Raw genomic sequence first — 17,585 nt, 5'->3', positions numbered from 1 at the left:
GCACTGTTTGTGTTATTGTTCCCTGAGAGGATTAGAGATCAGGAAATAAATGCAGAATGCAAGAAGAAGGGTGTTTTATTCTGAATCAGAAGTGATCCAGGTGTGCAGAGCTTGTTGCGTCACACCCAAGAAGACTCGAGGCTGCAATCGCTGACAAAGGTGCTTCAACTAAGTACTGAGTAAAGGGTCTGAATACTTATGTCAATGTGATATTTCAGTTTTTTCATTTTTAATAAATTGGCAAAAATTTCTATATTCTGTTTGTGCGTTGTCATTATGGGATTTTGAGTGTAGATTGATGAGGGAAAAAAATTAATTTAAACGATTTTAGCATAAGGCTGCAACATAAAATGGGTCTGAATATTTTCTGAATGCACTGTACACACAATCCATACTCTGTTAACTGTTAAATGTAGACTGCAGGGCAAATGTCTGATAAGTCAGCTGAGTCACTGGATAGATACTGTAATAGGGGAAAAACATAATATAACACACCATTTAAGGGTACACATGCTGACATGGTGGGACAAATGCATCGTCTTCACTTACGTTTCCTCTTATTCCCTGGTGTCTTCTCTCTCCTCTGTTTCTCTGAAGGGAAATGTTTCGTTACAAGAGACTGGAATACTCCCCTAAAGCAAAGAGGAAGAGGAAAAAGAAACTTTTAATTCAACAGCAAAATGATTGGGAAAACACGGGATAGTTGTGTCAGCTAAGTAACAAATCCATAAATTCCTGATATGGCCTCATAATCAGGTGTCGGGTGTTGACAGGCAGATGAACATGTTGTGGGTGATCTAATATACTCAGACATTCAGGTATGTCTGCTGTGAGATGTTTAGAGTCAAACAAGTTCAGAGCACTCAGCATCTCTCCCCTTTCTTGTTTTTCTTAGATGAGTCGTTTGTTAATTAAATAGCTGCTAATAACTAAAGAGGTTGCCTGGTGAGGACTTCAACCACATAGCCTGAATACTTATCATTTTATAGAATGTTTGCGGCGAGAACGTGTTTTACTCAGGCTTGGCAAATCATGTGGTAGTGCGATGACAAAACAACATAAAATGGAAGAAGAAAAACCCACAGACTACTATGGCTTCCAGGAAACAGACAATAACCCCTCCAAACAGGGTCAAAAGATGTCAGAAAAGTATTGATAGGGAAAATGCAAACTTTTCTACTGTGATTAGAAAGAGCATTCAGCTGTTCATACAGTGCTGTGACCCCGTTAAGACATTTTGTCAATTTGGTGATTATCCTTTCAAATAAACCTATTAACATTGAAACAAACAAACAGACAAAATTTTCTATTTCACTCACTCTGCTGCAGAAACAAATCTGTCGAGATGCCCATCATTCTCATCCAGGACTTCTCTGGTGCGGGACTCTCCAGTAGATTGAAGGCCAATAACGATGCACTGTGTTGGAAAAAAAATTAAGTACACATCAACAAACAAACAGTTCTGCTGAGTGACCTGGAGCACTTTATTGACGACTCATTTCTCGAATTATGACTGTAAATGAAATAACATCCCTGTGTAATTTTTTTTTTAACTAAAACACACAGGGAATTGCAAAAAAATCTGACTGATGCTTATAGATTCAACAAATAACATCCAAAACTCTGTTGTTCCCATGAAGACAAAAAGTATTAAGAACACTGTGTGTCAACATAGCATTATGCAGTAGAACAAAAAAGGATTCTGTGCTTGCAGTCCTTCCTGACTTACGAAACATCTGTAGAATTTCAGCTCCTGCTTTGATCTTCCTCTGATAATTTTGCATCCTCTATATTATACACGCAATATATGAGACTCAGTGTTCAAGGGTGTGTTGTGCTGACCTTTCCGGCCTTCAGCTCTTTTTGGGCCAGCTCCACCAGGCAGCGGACCTTGGCAGCGATACAGAGGTATTTGAAGAAGCGCTGGTGAGACGACCAGAACTGCCCCCACAGAGACTTCCTGCTGACCAGGCCCAGCTCATCAGCTGCACGCACGAACACTTGCAATGCCTCCGCCCACTGGACACAGTTTCCAGATGTTCACAATCAGTTTAAATTATAAGTTGTTTTTTTTTTTTTTAAATCTCACACATGTTAAAACACACAATATTAGCAGTTATTCTCATCTTTGAGAGGCATGATGCTCACCAGTTTGGCAGCTTTGTTATACACCAGTTTAAAGTCACTGTCCAGTCCGATCTCTTCAATGCGGAAAGACACCCCTGAGAAGCTCAGCTGCCTGGCAATGTACATCCCGCTCACTTTCATGTCCATGGCAACAATTTCCATGGCACCGACACCTCTGTATACAAAAAGCATATAAATTATTCATCATAATTCAATCACAGGTCAACCAGCCATAACCCTAAACCAATTGTAAAGAATTTTTCAGTAAGCACAGCGATATCAGGATATGTATCCACATGATTGTAGAGCTCTCAAAAAACATGAGGCTTTAGAGTGAATTTCAGCAACACGTAACACTACAAACCTCTTCTCGATGGCATGCAGGAAGTCATCAAAGGCTCTGAAGGGCGTGCCCTCACCCCAGATTCCCAGGCGGCTCATATAGATCATGTTCTTTGGCTCAGAGGCACCTGGGGCAGAGATGACAAAAATATATATTTTAAAATCCTCAGTTGTGTTGCATTGGATGTATGAATGTGTGTTTACTTGTGTGTCAGCCTACCTGTGGCACTGGCATACACCACCCTGGCCCGTGGCAGCTTGTTTTGCAGGTCAAGCACTGCCTTGCCCATCTTTGTAGATGTGGCATTCTTGGCTTTGTGGCATTCATCAAAAATAATCTGCAATGGTGAAAGGTCAAGGGCAAACAACACAGACATGTAATGCCAATTTGCATGACACCACTGTTGGATGTGAGGGTGTTCAAATGAAAGCAGGATGGAACAACACATGGAATGCCAGTTTTTGCTAGACAGATGATGCATTTGACCTTATTAAAATGAAAGGATACAACTCCATCAAAGTCTGGCTTGCACCAGTCCAGGATCTGTTTAATTCTCGTCCGACGCTGCCCCCCTGCCTGGCTCTCTCCAATCAGTGCAGAGTAAGTTGCAAACAGGACTCCTTCTGAGGTAGCTGTGTCTCCATACTTAATCTACAAAAACAAATCAAACATTTTGAAATGGAGAATATGGCTTGCTTTGTCTCACCTTCTCTTCTGACGCACATATAACTTAAGCGGTTTCCAAGAACAAACCTTGTGTTCTCAGGTTGTCACACTAATTCCACCTGGACTCACCTTGTTTAAGGCATGCACAGGAATATTCGGTGCATCTATGTCTTTGAGATCTCTCTCTGCATCAAATTTCAGGTCATTGGATATGCTGAACCTGTGGGCAGGAACAGGAAAGTCAGTAATCCAGCCAGTTAGTGCACAAACTAACTCCTACATGCTCAATATAAGACAGCATACAACTGAATACAAAGCAAAATCATACATATAAATCAATTATTGTGAACTAAAGCTGTTATTTAGCTTTCAAGCTACCAGGAAAGTAAATCTCTCTTACCATAGTGCTTTCTTCCTTCCCTTAAGGTAATTCTCCAGGATGATTCCTGCCACAGTACGTCCCTTTCCGACCCCTGCCCCATCTCCGATTAGGAAGCCCGCTCTCTGGTTGTTCTGAAGGATCACCTCGTGTTGCTGCGGGTGCATGAAGAGCAAATCCATGAGCAAAGATGTCTGCATAATCAAACATTAATCATTCATTATACCAAAACGAGTTCTTGTTGTACTGTGTGCCAGTGTGTGTACCTGGCAGGCGTAGATGATGGCCTCTAGCTGCAGAGCGGACAGCAAGCCACTGTTAATAGTTGACTCAGGGATAGACAGAGTGTATGTGACGTCAGGAGGAGGGACACTGGATAGTGTGTTGGTCTCCACCACTATGTCAGGATGAGAAATTCCTATGGTGGCTGAAGAGAGGAAATAACAGAGACAGTTTAAAGACAGGAAAATTTTAAATGCTTGTTAACAGCAAACTGCATGAGCATCATGCCATATTAAAAAAGAAAAATGTAGATGAATTAATGGGTAAGTGGATGTTGACATTCAGTCTAGTGACCTACATTTAGAAGGTCTGTACTCAGCATATGTGTCTACGTGTCCCAGTTCTTCTGTCTCTTCTTCCTCAGCATCCTCTTCTTCCTCTGGTGGAGACTGGGTTCTCTGAGCCTGGAGACACCGAAAAAGTTGTCATCAATGTAATTCACATTAACAGTAGCTGCATTTGGGAATTTTTTTCCTGAGTTTCTTTTTTCAGCTTGGGTGAAGACAATTTAAGAAAGAGACTGTAGCTGAAAGTTAGAGGCAGGTGAGCAGTTAGTAAGAAGTTAGCCTAGCAAACGTAGAACTCCTTATCAAGGAATATTAGCCAAGGGTAGGGTAAAATACCTAATGAAATGAAAACATGCATAAAACCAGCTAAAGCAAAATGAAAGTGTGCTGTGAATTATGTTTGTAACTGTAGACAAAAAGTGCTCTACATATTCAGGCAACAACAGATGACTCTCATATGAGAAACTGGAAATGAAGAGGGTCCCATTTTGACAAACAGGTCAATATTACACTGTTTCTATTCTGGTGACATAAACAATTCAAAGAGACAATGCTTTCATCATCTGTGTTAATATATATTACACTTGCCAAAGAAGTTTCACAGTTTCACTCATCATATACTATACCTTCATGCAATACACTGTCAATATGTGACCCTCACGCTCTGATTAGTGGCATGTTATGTTTCCATGTAAAACACTTGAAGACTTATCTTGTATTGCAAACACACAGGGTAATAACAGCTGCACTTTAGACATATACACAATCTGCGTTTCTCTGCATTACTGAGAACTGCCGATGAATAGGCTCATCTAGTTAGAAAGCTTGGTTTCATTACAACATCAGATTAGAGAGGTTGGTGTGGCTACCTGGAATCCTCCTAAAGGTGTGGTGCTGATAATAGCAGTTATATCATCCAAACTGGCCAAGCCATGAAACCTGCTGGTGCCATTCTGCTGTCAACATAAAATGAAAAAATACAAACTCAAATAAACACAGTGCAAAATGTATAAGAAAAGACAAACAAAAAATATGAGTAATCATTATGTGTGTGTGTTGTCTGTATATGCATGTGTATGAGAATGTGTGGGCACTTCATGGATGTCTGATGGAGCAGCACTCAAAAAATTGCAATTGTTGTCTGGTGGTGAAAAGCCAGCAACAACAACCACAATAGGCAGATAAAGCTTTGTGTGTCTGGATAACAGAATGGATGAAATGAGGGCAGAATAAAAAGGAAATTATGAAAGGCTTTCAGAAGGCAGGAGAAATAAATGCACTCTGATTCATATCAAAAAGATATTCTTGGACCTATCTAATTCAAAGAGGCCTTAACGGCAACGCAAGCAGGGATGGAGGAACAACACTTGAGAAAAAAGATGCTCTCCTCAGTTGGAGACCATGATATACTACAGTTCAATAAGTGTCTTTGAAGGGACGGTGCAAAAACACACAATTATTATTTACAAAGTCTCATACATATATCTCAGTAACTAATTTAGAGATGCTATTTTGTGCAACATTGTGACGAAAGTAAAAAAAAAAAAAAAAAAAATCAACTGGTATGACAATATTAAACAATGTTTATTAAACAGTGTTATAAGATTTCTTCCCAGTGTCTATGTGCAACTACAGAGGTCTGATGCAGTCTAGCTGCAATTTCAAAATAGCTGGTTGCCACATGGTGACATTTATTCATTCTATTTGAGTATTGAGTATATTACGAGAATAAGGGACGACTGAAATAGATTTGCATTTGCAAGTTAAAAAAAAATATAGACAAGAGTGTATGCACAATGTAACTGATCATGGCAATTAACTATTATTTCCCAAGGAGATAATAGGCCAACTTAAGTCATTTACATAAAAAATGGTTGACTGACATGGGGAAAATCACTCATTCAACCATGGTACCTTGTGTTTTTCCTGCTCCGCGCGCTATCAAATTAAATATTAATATAAGAAAACAATTGCTTTCAGCGTTGATTGTGCTGAAGCCTAGGTCAAAACAGAGTTGTAGTGTGGATTATGTTGGCATTTGTGTATTTTCAGAAGAATGAACATTTATGCAGCTAGACCATGAAAATCCCAAGTGAGAGTGAAACCAGTAGCAGCTTGCAAGACCAGCATTAACGTCTACAGAGTAAGAGGGACAATCTGATCCCTGCTTGCTGGTGCTTGGTGTCCATCCCAAGTACAGGCACGCATGTGAATATTTAAAAACGTTTGTGTTACATAATAGATGTAAGGTGAGCTGTTGGTGTAGTAATCAGTGTTTCTGGTAGTGACGTGTGTGTTAGTGCTTGCTGCTGACCTCTAACTGGCTCTGTGCTGGTGTGGTGGTGGTACTAGTGTTGATGTCCCAGAGGGTGGGCACTGTGTCCAGGTTATCTGTGCTGATGAAGGACTGGGCATCAGCATACTCCGACAGTGAGTCAGCCGGAGAGGAGAACAGAGAGTTTGTGGAGAGGTCATCAATGTAGGAAAGGTCCTGAAGGCGGAGAAAGAGAGGAGGTGTTAAGTTCAACATCTGAGAAAAGGCAAAATCTGGGGCAGAGCAGAGAGTCATATTGATTTTACTCCACTTAAAAAAAGAGTTTAATATTGTGAAAGTTATATGTAGAATCCTAAATCTAAACCAAGCCAGACACAGCCTTTCCCATCACTCCCTTTACCATTATGCTTCATGGGGAAATAAAAGAAGACTATAAATCCTAATTATATATGCCATATCAGACACAGCACACATCATGCAGCAGAGGAATAGTAATTGTATACCACAGAAAGAAGAAAGGTGTGAAATGACTATGAATGGAAGTGAACCACAGACAGTAAAGATGGGACATTCATTCTGGATTATAGCCGATACTGCGCTCTTTTGGGAGCAACACCAGTAGCCTAAACAAAATCCAATCACAAATAGATGTGTGAGAGTGAGTATGTAAAATGGAAAGCAAGCATAATGCGAGTGCGTGTGCTTGTGCGTCTTTTCAGCTATGGGTGCCTTCCAGTCGCCCCTCTATTCATATCCTTTCCGAACCATTAGCATGCCATGTTCTTTAACTAGCCTCTCACTGGCACCCTTGGGCCCCCTGAGACTTATAAACATGGATGTGAGGAGATATGGATTGAATGATGGGGGGGGGGGCATGGTAGACAACAAGCTGAGTAGAGGAGAAACAGTTTTTGGAAAAAGGAGTATGGATCTCTTCATTTTATTGAGAGGGTGTGTGTCTACCTGTAGTTCTCAATGTGTATAACTATATGCATGTATATTTATACTCTGTGGGCCATGTGTGGAGATTCCTACACCCTCATGTTCCAGCTAAATCCTCCAGAGGACCATGAAGCTGCCTTGAACACAACCCAGACAACACAACTTGCTAATTCAGCAATTTAATTTCAGTGTTTAACCTCCCTTTAAAGGGATAGTTCCACATTTTGGGAAATATGCTTATTCATTTAGATTATAACATTGGCTAGCTGCGTCCCTGTTTCCAGTCTTTGTGCTAAGCTAAGTTAGCCTGATGCTGGCGGCAGCTTCATTTTTAGCGTACAGACGTGAGGTGTATCAATCTTTTTGGCGAGCACACAGCAAGAAAATGAGTAAACATATTTTCAAAAATGTTGAACTTTCCCTTTAAGGTTGCTTGTGCTGTACAGTACTGTATTAAATAACATCTAAGCAAGGCATATAATTATACAGTTCATCCGTAATCATACAGCACATCCAGAGCTACACTTTTTCAGATAAAAATAGTGTATAGCCACAAGTGGTGATGAGTGAGGTTGAAGCACAATATGGTATTAGGACTGAAGAATACTGTGCAGAGAACCCAAAGGAAAAAAATGTTTGGAAACATAGATCAATGATTAGTTTTGATGCTGACTCAATCTCAACAATATCCTCTTACTGATTAATGCTCAGAAGCTGCGCTGACTTCTGTCATAGCTGCCTATTAACCATTACTCATAGTTCCACTGAAAATGTTTTGTAGGCATGAGAAGACAAGATGTTGAGCTCTTAGTGTTAACATGAATGACTACATCATGTGGGAATGGGGTCTAGTGGGGGTGGTAAGCAGCAGGCAGACCAACACAGACTCAGCCCTGTGTGTGCTCACAGATGTGTGTATATTTTTGCCCTCTGACGTTAGAGAAACAACTCACTGATCATAACATAGAGATGTTTGTGTGTTGGAAAGAGTGCTTTTTCAAGTACTCAGCTTATCAGTGTTTGCTGTTAGCTCTATGATTACGCTTCTCTCTTCAACTCTCTCACCGTACCTTTCTCTTTCCTTTCCTCCCTGTGCGTGTCTTGTGTGTGTGTGCATGTGCATTTGTTTCCTGAGGGCAAGATCAGGCATGAGCTCTGAAAGCAGCGTCGCCACAGTTGTTCTACCCTAGAGAAAGCTGAGTGGAACCATTGGCTTTTCTGGGATGACAGAGGGGTGTCGATGTAGGGTCCCCGTAAATACTACCATGCCCAAACACATAACCTGTCACCACCTTTCCTGTCTCCATGTTCTTTGTTTGTCCTGTCAGTTGTGTGTTGTCCTATCTCATCCTATTCTCTGTCTCACCCCTTGCTCTGCTCCCTCCTTTCAAGGCTCTTTTGACTGTTAGATAGATGAATAAACAAAAAGGCTCGGAAAAGGGTCATTGTGTCACCAGAGGCATTATTCCACAGAAACAGAATCATGGAAAAAACACAGATAAGCCAAATGTATTTTTTCACAGAAAAGAACAGATTGAATCACCAATACTGGATGAGCAGGATGAGTTGAAATGTTTTGTTCCAAACAGAGATACCCATCATTCAACAAAAAAAATCTACTTAAACATATGTGGTATGAAAATTCAGAGTAAGTTGGGTTGCAATTAAAGTTATGAGCTGTCATAATAACTCTCCTTGTAAAAATGGTTTATTGAAATGAAACCCTTAAAATCTTAATGACTTCAATGTCCTGCATCACAATGAGTTAATTCAAACTCAAGCTGAAACTAGCCCTAATTCAATTTGTTTTGCAAATATGTGATTTGTATATAGACTTGCGGGTCATTGCTCCATGTTATGTTACGATGTGACTTCTAGGCATTTCACATCATGTAAATCATTGTAACAGAGCATACTGTGCTGGTGCAGTGTCTTTATTAAGAGGATCAACAGTCGTGGTCCATATCAATCACAGAAAACCATGTCTGATGCCAACCAAGACATGGCTGACCTCAGTACCATGCAAATTAAGTTGCTGAGCAGAGCGTAACAGAGAGCAGTGTTTGTACCCACTGCTAGTTCATCTACCGTTTCCAAGACTGGGTCCTGCCAAGCAGAGATAAGGCTTGAACTCCAACTGCTCTGATGGTAATCTGGCTCCTTCCACAGCACACAGCCACAAAACGGTAAAACTACTAATCCTGCCTCTCTCTCCCCCCTCTCTCTCTCTCTCCCCTCTCTCTCCCTCTGCTGCACTATAAAAAAATATCTGAATGTGTATGTTTCTATGTGCGCAAGTGTTTCTTTCAAAATTGCTTTCAGGGAGTTAAATCAGCTTGAAATCTTTAATGTAATTTCTGGGAATATCTTAAAAAAACTCAGTGTGAATGTGTGCATGTGTGTACATGTACACAGGAGAACATGTGAAAGCCCATGTGCACATTTTTTCCCATCATTTGTCCGGCCCTATTTTTTTTATTATGCCTTTCACGTGTTCCTCTTCCACTTCACTTTCTCCTCTGCTATGAATGCTGAAGCAAGCATTATATCCGCCTCTTATAAATCAGAGAGTAAATTTGAAACCACGATCACTAGTCTATATCATGGTACAGTGTACACCACCTTCTGCTCAAATGGACCTACTAGGAGAACCTCTGTATAGAAGATGATGTCACACATACGCATGTACTGTACACCACATCATGTATCCACAGAAACAGTGAATTGTATTTGACAGATGATTAGTGGGGGCACACAGCAGTGAGAAAAAAACAGCTGCAACAAGTTCCTCCAGCTCACAAGATGCCTGCAGAGCTGCAGAGCTGCAGTTACTTGATGGTTGTGGTTGAAGATGGTGGTTATCTAAGAATCAGAACTAGAAAAATACACTTCTAAGCATAAACCACCCACAGACAGCTTGATGTATTTACATTGTGATGAGTAATCTGAAACACATGTCACACAATACACCCATCCATTAAAAAATCACAATGAATCCATAATCATGAAAGGTAACTGCAAAGTACAAAGTACATTCAGGCTAAAATGAATATTACCAAAAACAAACAGATTTTAAAAAAAACATTTATCTGTGCTACTCATGCAGCTTCAAAAGTTGCCTTGGGAGAAGTAAGGAACAGCTATTTCTGATATAATGATTACAATGACACTGGTTATGACACAACTTGTGTGTTAAGCTCAGGCGCTACCATACAAGGAAGTCACGCAGCCCTATCTTTTAGTTCGCTTGATAAACAATAATTTCCATGGGCCTGTGTACTTGCCTTTGTATGTAAAGGTTGCTCTTTCCTATTAAAGGAAAAACTTTGTAATCAAAAATCCCATCAGTTATAGCTGTGTCTTACTGACAGAGACCACTTTGAAGGGGCTGAAATATATGTAAGGTTTATCAGATAGGAACCGTTCTCGAGCACATGTTGTTAAAAGCATAAGCCCAGGGCAGTGGCATGTAGTGGGTGTGCCGAAGAGCCGACTACGGACAGTTTTTGTTTTTTTTGTTCGTTTGTTGCCCCCCCCCCACAATTTGGTGTGCTCTACTAACTCCACCGTTGTCCTGGGGATTATATGAGTAGCCGCATGCATCCTGTGATACACATGGTGCTGCCAGCTGCTACTTTTCACTTACATTTTCTTTGGCATGTTGGAAATGTTAAGAACAGTTGACATGTCGATATGTTGTTGCTGGTGTAACGATGGGTACATGATTTCTTAATGACTTCCTACCTATAAACACACCCCATTATTTCTGATTCAGTTCATGACCAAGCCAAAGGCTGACAATTTCTTGAACCAACCTTAGAAAGAAACTACCTTTTCTCCCTTTAGTTTATGTTACTGCTACATATGAGGGGCTAAAATGTCTCCCTGCTAATCAAAAAGCAAACTTCCGATGTATACTTGTGTATATAGTCCTAGGCCAAAGCCTGTTAAACTCAAAAACCTGCCGCAGCGCACGGCCAGGCTGAGGCCCTAGGCACACAGGCCAGGCCCAGGGCTTTCCCCTCCTACACACTGCCAGATTGGCTGTTCTTCCAAGGCCAGGAAACAAGTCAGCCAGGCCTCCCACTTACCCTACACACCCACACATATACACAAACACACCTCAAATGACCTCACGATCTCACCCATACGTTTCTGTCATTTCTTGCTTATTCTCTCCCAGTCGTTTAAATTCTGTCCCCCTTGTTTCCCATCCATCTGTCCTTTTCTGCCACACATTACTTGTTTATGCATAGTTTTGTTTCCCCCCAGAATTCTGCAGCAGGAAGATGATCTCTTTAACCCAACACTTAATTTTCACTGATATTAATCTGCATGTTCCTCAACATCTTTTTCAGCAGATATACTTGTCACGTACTTAAATGAGGACAAAGATTGCATCATATTACAAACAATATTATTCACCAAATGATGTGGATAATTCACAGATAAATCTAAGATAACTACTGTACACTGTAGTGTATACTAACCAAAGTTAATCATTAAGGGCTCCTGTCTGTTACAGCGGCAGCTGTAACACTTTTCCCATTGGACCCTTTTCAATCCTTTCTCATTACTCTGAGCCTGAAAATGTTGCTGTAACAATAGTAGTAGGGGTGGGGGTGTGTGTCAAATCACAATCAGGAATTTTAGGGCAACATATTGAGAATAAAATACAGATGCTCTTGTTTGTAATGTAGGTACTAAAATAACTGTGTGTTTTGGCATAACCTTGTCAATGAGTTAAGGTGCACTGAAAGCAACAGTCTATATCTGTCAGTTTCTGTGCTGCGTGTATGTGGATGGGATGGTGGGACAGAGGGTTGTTAAATCATCCACCCCCCTGCTATGATCAGCTGACCGAAACAACCCCCACCCTAGGCTCTCCCCTCTAGGGTCAGCTGCTGACCTTGTCCATGCAGTCAGTAGATTGATGCCCGCACTGCCACACACAACTGATGTGTGTGTGAGTATGTGTTTTCATGAGGTAAGTCTGGGCCCAGTAATTGAAAAACCACCACTGGTGTCTGTCTCTCTCTCTGGATTACGTTATGCCAAGCTGTCTGCATGTTCTACATCCCTGACATATCTGCTCGGCTGAGACTTGAATAGCACAGCTCTGAGCTTTTCTTTTTCCTTGACCCTCTCAAAGACTTGAAGCAGACACTGACTTTTTGGCAAACCAGCTCTTTGATTAACTTGTCATGAAGAGACTCATTTGTTTTCAGTATTAAAATGATTTGTTTTGGTGCATAATAGTTAAGCACATCCTGTCACATAACTTTGATCAATGAGCCAACTTGTCAAAAAGCCATTGTATTTGTGAATGCAAACACATGGAAAGTTTTACATCTTGTTTAAACACTTTTTAAAGTCTGTTCCGGTCAACTAAAAGTCTTGGGTCTACGGAACTGCTCACCACAGTTTTAGCAGTTCCACTGACTATAAAGAGCTCCACTTAGAACCCTAACCAAGCCTAAACTGATGCTAAAAAGCCTCTGGCAATAATCTTTAATAACTGTTTGATACACAAGTTGAGTTTGCCTAACAACTGAGCTGAAATTAAATTTTTATTTTTATTTTGAAGGGATGGTCTGAGAAACAAAGAAAAATGATAAATTTCAATTCTATTTACATTTTTATAGCTGTGGGGTCAAAAGAAAATTATGCGTCATCTTTTTCTACCCAACAGACAGCCTAGTCTAGCCGATCCCAGCCCAGGCCAATCAAAGCGGTATACCCAGTCCAACAACCTCCTGACAGGCAAGCCTTCATGTAGTGCCAAGTCTGAGTAAAACAAGCCAGGGACAGCTTGCTGCTTACAAGCCTCCTGGAATTTTCCAGTGTTTTCAGATGTTCTGGGAAATAAAAAAGATGCCATGTAAAGTGTCCCAGCAAGCAGCCAAATGACAGAGCTGGTTCAAAGAACTGCTTTTTTAGTTGTGTGTGTAGAAGAGCCCGAGGCTTACACTTACACTGAGCTGACTACTTTAAACTAAGGCTCTTCGATGTACAGGGTACTGCCAGAAAATAAACCTAACTGGCAAATTCAAATTCTTTCTCCAGCAAAGAAGGACAAGCAGAGTTAAATGTGTAAAGAAACACAAGTTGAGAAAATCTGAAAGGCAGAGAAGAAAGAGCCAAAAAACAAACAAACAAAAAAACAAAAACAAAAACAAAAAACAAAACAGGGAAAATTCATCTCCTTTGTATTTGGGGTGGTGACAAGAGGAAGTCACCCACAAATAGGTGCCTTGAGGATGAGTTGGCATTCACAGAGGCATGTCTCAATAGTTTAAAACTGCATCTTGAAAAAGGAAAGAAAAGAATAAATATGCCTGTAAAAAAACACAATGGGCTTCTGAAATGGATATGTAAAATTTAGAAAACATAAGAAACACAAAGCATATGAAAAACAATTCACAGTAATAGTAACTGTGCATGTGTAGTTGTGTTTGTGTGAGAGAAACTAACTACATGTGTGAGCCTGCGTCCACAGTGTTGAGAAAAGTAAATGTGACGTGAGTGTTGACGCAAGATGACGTCTCAGTTATGCACGTATTTCAACACAGCACAAAACACTTGCAATGGGGTAAATGCTGTCATTTGGGACAGTCACGTGCAAAAATTTTATTAAATTTTGATTGAAAGAATGTGACTGTGTCAACTGATTATAATGTTGAAGAACATTACAATAGATTATATTATCTTTAGAGGACAAAAACAGACACTCATTAAGTAGGGCCTAAACTAAAATTCAAAGTGAAAGTTCTGTGTCTGACATTAGGCAAAGTTTTACAATATCTTATCTTTACTTGCTCTATGTGGGAGACCAATACTTGATGACAGGGAGGTTTGTAAGTTGTATGAAATGAAACCTCCTAAGTGTATATTCACAGGTTTTTTGTGTTATCTGAAATAACCTGGCTTTATTTTGTTGTCTGCATGACACACACCCACACTTTTCACACACCTGTGGTCATCATGCTTTGAATCAGAATGGTGGGCTCGTTGCCAGTAAATTGCTGATTTGGATCTTAGCCAAGAATCAGCTGGTAACTGTCGTGGGAATTTACTCTGTTACGACCATGGGCACAGTGGCCGGGACACCAGAAATTTGGCAATTATGACAAGCTGACCACACGTTCATCTAATGATAGCTGCGTGTTGTTTATTTATCCTGATTATCCTGTGAACCATCTCAAGTTGAAAGAACCCTCTAAAAATATTGACAGACATTATTTACTGAATATATTCCACACTTTGTGGGGAGAATGGGAATGAGCCTCAACATCAGTTCAATCTGTTAAGGGACACAGTGGGCCAAAATAATTTTCTTCATGCTAGTCAAGCAGAATAGTGTAAAATCCCACCGAGAGGGCTGTCACAAATTTATTGAGTACCATGACTGCCTTCTATTACAGATGACTGTTAGAGAGACAATACAACATTACAGCTTTTTTTTAACTTGGCGGAAAAAAAAAGCAGCATCTCAATTGTGACCAAGTTAACCTATGTGACCAAGCAACCACTGATGCATAAGAACTGAAATCATTTTTTAAGAGTAAAACCAGATGATCTGTAACACCTGACATCTTCATCCTACTGCAACGGCTGTCCTGCTTTCTGTCTACTGTCAGACCGGACAGATTTACTGCATTGCATATCCTGCATTTTAGTATCATGAATTGTTTTTTAAGGCCAACAATAATTAACTAGAATATCACCCTGTCATGTTGTCTTTTCAACCTGCATGAGTTACTCCACGGTTGCAAATAAAGTTGGCAATGACATGTGATACATTAAATGCAATACTCCTTTGTCTTGGCATCATAGGAAACCTGCCCCCATCCTCTATCTTCTTGCCCCTCCATTCTCCACTAATCACCCCCCCCCATGCTCTCACTCATCCTCACCATCATTGTTTGTTCACTTCCCGTAAGCTGCACGACTAGGTCATGCATGAGGTTTAATGTAATACCAGGAAACTGACAACATGTGCCCACCGAGACGGAGCCCTGCTGCACCCTTGGCCTTAGATAATAGGTTCACAATTGTTCAAGTCTCTCTTTAAACCATAATTAAGTATTTTGCACTAAAAAGACTTTAGCTTTGGAAGAAACTCTCAATTTGTCTAAGTCTGACTTTTGAAGCCTCAGATAAGCTTCAGATAAATGTTGCATGGAACGAGGACTGTGAATTTTGTCCTCCAGCTTTTACACTGGAAATGCCTTTGGAAGGGAACCTCTCTATGTGTTCATATGAGCACTGCCTATTTCTTTATGACAGACGTGAAAAAAGTGAACCTATTCTTCAAGGGTGCAGAGCATATTTCGTGACATAAGATGCTAGGCAAACAATGACAGTGATATTGATGCTTGGATACTAACTACAGTTGTTGTGAAGAGAGACACCCCAGTCAACCGGCAGCGTGACTTACAGAAGCAAATGGGCCCAGGCTACAGGATCATTTGTAGCCTAATTTAATGTCCAGTCATTGATTTCATAGGTAGTGAGTAACTTTTACAGCCTAATGATTAAGAAAAAAAAAAAAAATGTTGACATGGTAAGATTAGCCAATCAGCTTAATCAGAAATTCTGTGGAAATGGGCTCCGCATTCCTCGCACTAATAAAGTCATTAGACCGATGATGAGCTTTAGTTCCACCAACACTGTATAGTCCAATGAATTTAAAAAAGCAATGCAGCTCTATTCACAATCCAATACAACGATAGGCATATTTATTAGCCACCCAGAAAACAGACAAGAGTGCTATTTAGCCTAACAAGATATCAGGTTCTAGCATTTACTGGAAGATAGCAAGGAGTGAGGCAGACAATCATTTCTCCTAGTTCCTGGATGGGAATAAGAGTCTCAATGGTGCACCAGGTGACTGACTGGCATAATGGCTTGCCAGCACAGAAATTCAGTCCACCTGGCAAACAGGCCTACTTTTAGCAGCGAGTCCAAATCCATAGCCTGCATTACCTTTTTTGACATTTTTCAGTTGACATGAGGTGGATTAGTGTCATAACCAGATATTAAACAAGGACACCAGATCTTGTAGTCACTAATGAAAAACTAATTTGAGAACTTTTTTAAAAATAAATTTTCACACAGGTTAGGTCTGTCACCTGCCACTAATTTTTCCATACTCTGCATAAGTAATTTTACAATATCAATTCCAATGTAGGCCAAGCTCCAGACAGAAAATACTGAGTTAAGAAAAATCCCATGCCTGCAGGACGTATTTTCGAAATTCATTCAACGAAGTTAAAATTAAAAGCACAACCATAAGTGGGTAATTAAGTGCTTACTAGTCTAAAGCTCCTCGATAAGGACAATAAAAATTCTTCGTGCACGCAGCTTTCTGTTAGTCACAATTCCTCATTTAATACTTTTCATTTACTGGCCATGATGTCACAAATAAAAATAGTTTTCAACAAAATAACAACAAGCTTTAAAACAACAGACTTGATTCAGCGTAATATATGGCAAAAAGAAGCAAACAGTACCAGTACCTTGGGAAGTGGTCGTCCCAGCTGTGAATACAATTTAGTCCAGAGATGCATGAGAGACATGGGTCCAAATGCTGCAGTATTTGGGGGGAGGGGGGTAAAATACACACACACTTACACTCCTGCTTCACCTTGAATCCCTGAATGCGACAGCCTCTGCCATGTGTTGGTCAAAGTATTGGTATTCACCCTACAGCTGGTGCACTTCAACCCAACAGTGGACTCTCACTAGCCCTTTCACAGTTCCTCTCTGGTTCAACACACACATCTGCCCCTACCTCAGGTACGCTCTGGGCGATGAGCTCACACATACAAACTCTGTTGGTCTCACAAACAGAGACACAGGCAAGTCTAAAACATGCTTCCTGCTTCAGTAGGACAGTCAGGCATTTGCATAGAGGGCTTAGTCATAGTGATTGAGGACTAGTTCCTCAATGCTCAAAAAGGTGGTTGGAGAGTGAGTGAGAGAGCAGAAGAGGGGAAGGGAGGGGAGAGGTGGGGAGAGGAGGGAGGGAGGAGGGGAGGAGCTTTCAGGAAATGATGCTTTTGTTGGTAAGTGACTGGAGTTACTGGCAGTCGGGCCCATTTTACTGTACATGGTGTAATTCAACCGCATTGTAGTGTAAACAGTATTTCGCTCTGGACCTGGCTGCTTCTCACACCCCACTGCTTACTGCTATGTTTAATGGGCTTGGGCCACTATTTAATGATTATTATATTTAGAGACTGACTCCTTGCCTGGCTGCCTGTCTTATTTCATACTCTG

The 17,585-nt window shown here is 40.6% G+C and overlaps 1 protein-coding gene across 7 annotated transcripts in view; it reads right to left on the bottom strand.

Moving 5' to 3' along the window:
• The window catches only part of si:ch73-63e15.2 (protein strawberry notch homolog 2), a 66,037-nt gene that overhangs the window by 13,608 nt on the left and 34,844 nt on the right, over positions 1–17,585 (bottom strand). For 4 of the 7 annotated variants that reach the window (XM_040128213.1, XM_040128214.1, XM_040128212.1 and 1 more), the window contains exons 5-17: positions 6,399–6,575; positions 4,954–5,040; positions 4,096–4,201; positions 3,782–3,942; positions 3,537–3,670; positions 3,266–3,356; positions 2,978–3,121; positions 2,690–2,807; positions 2,492–2,597; positions 2,149–2,302; positions 1,843–2,019; positions 1,320–1,417; positions 550–632 (exon numbers count right to left, since the gene is read on the bottom strand). In XM_040128213.1, the coding sequence (XP_039984147.1) occupies positions 550–632; positions 1,320–1,417; positions 1,843–2,019; positions 2,149–2,302; positions 2,492–2,597; positions 2,690–2,807; positions 2,978–3,121; positions 3,266–3,356; positions 3,537–3,670; positions 3,782–3,942; positions 4,096–4,201; positions 4,954–5,040; positions 6,399–6,575 (1,636 nt within the window). Of the gene's footprint in view, positions 1–549; positions 633–1,319; positions 1,418–1,842; positions 2,020–2,148; positions 2,303–2,491; positions 2,598–2,689; positions 2,808–2,977; positions 3,122–3,265; positions 3,357–3,536; positions 3,671–3,781; positions 3,943–4,095; positions 4,202–4,953; positions 5,041–6,398; positions 6,576–16,822; positions 17,254–17,585 lie in introns of those variants that run through there. The other 3 variants (XM_040128219.1, XM_040128216.1, XM_040128218.1) reach the window with 3 other exon arrangements.

The sequence above is a fragment of the Xiphias gladius genome, chromosome 6, assembly GCF_016859285.1.
Source record: "Xiphias gladius isolate SHS-SW01 ecotype Sanya breed wild chromosome 6, ASM1685928v1, whole genome shotgun sequence".
Taxonomy (NCBI): domain Eukaryota; kingdom Metazoa; phylum Chordata; class Actinopteri; order Istiophoriformes; family Xiphiidae; genus Xiphias; species Xiphias gladius.
The sequence above is the reverse complement of the archived record's forward strand: the minus strand, read 5'-3'. Positions and strand labels throughout refer to the sequence as shown.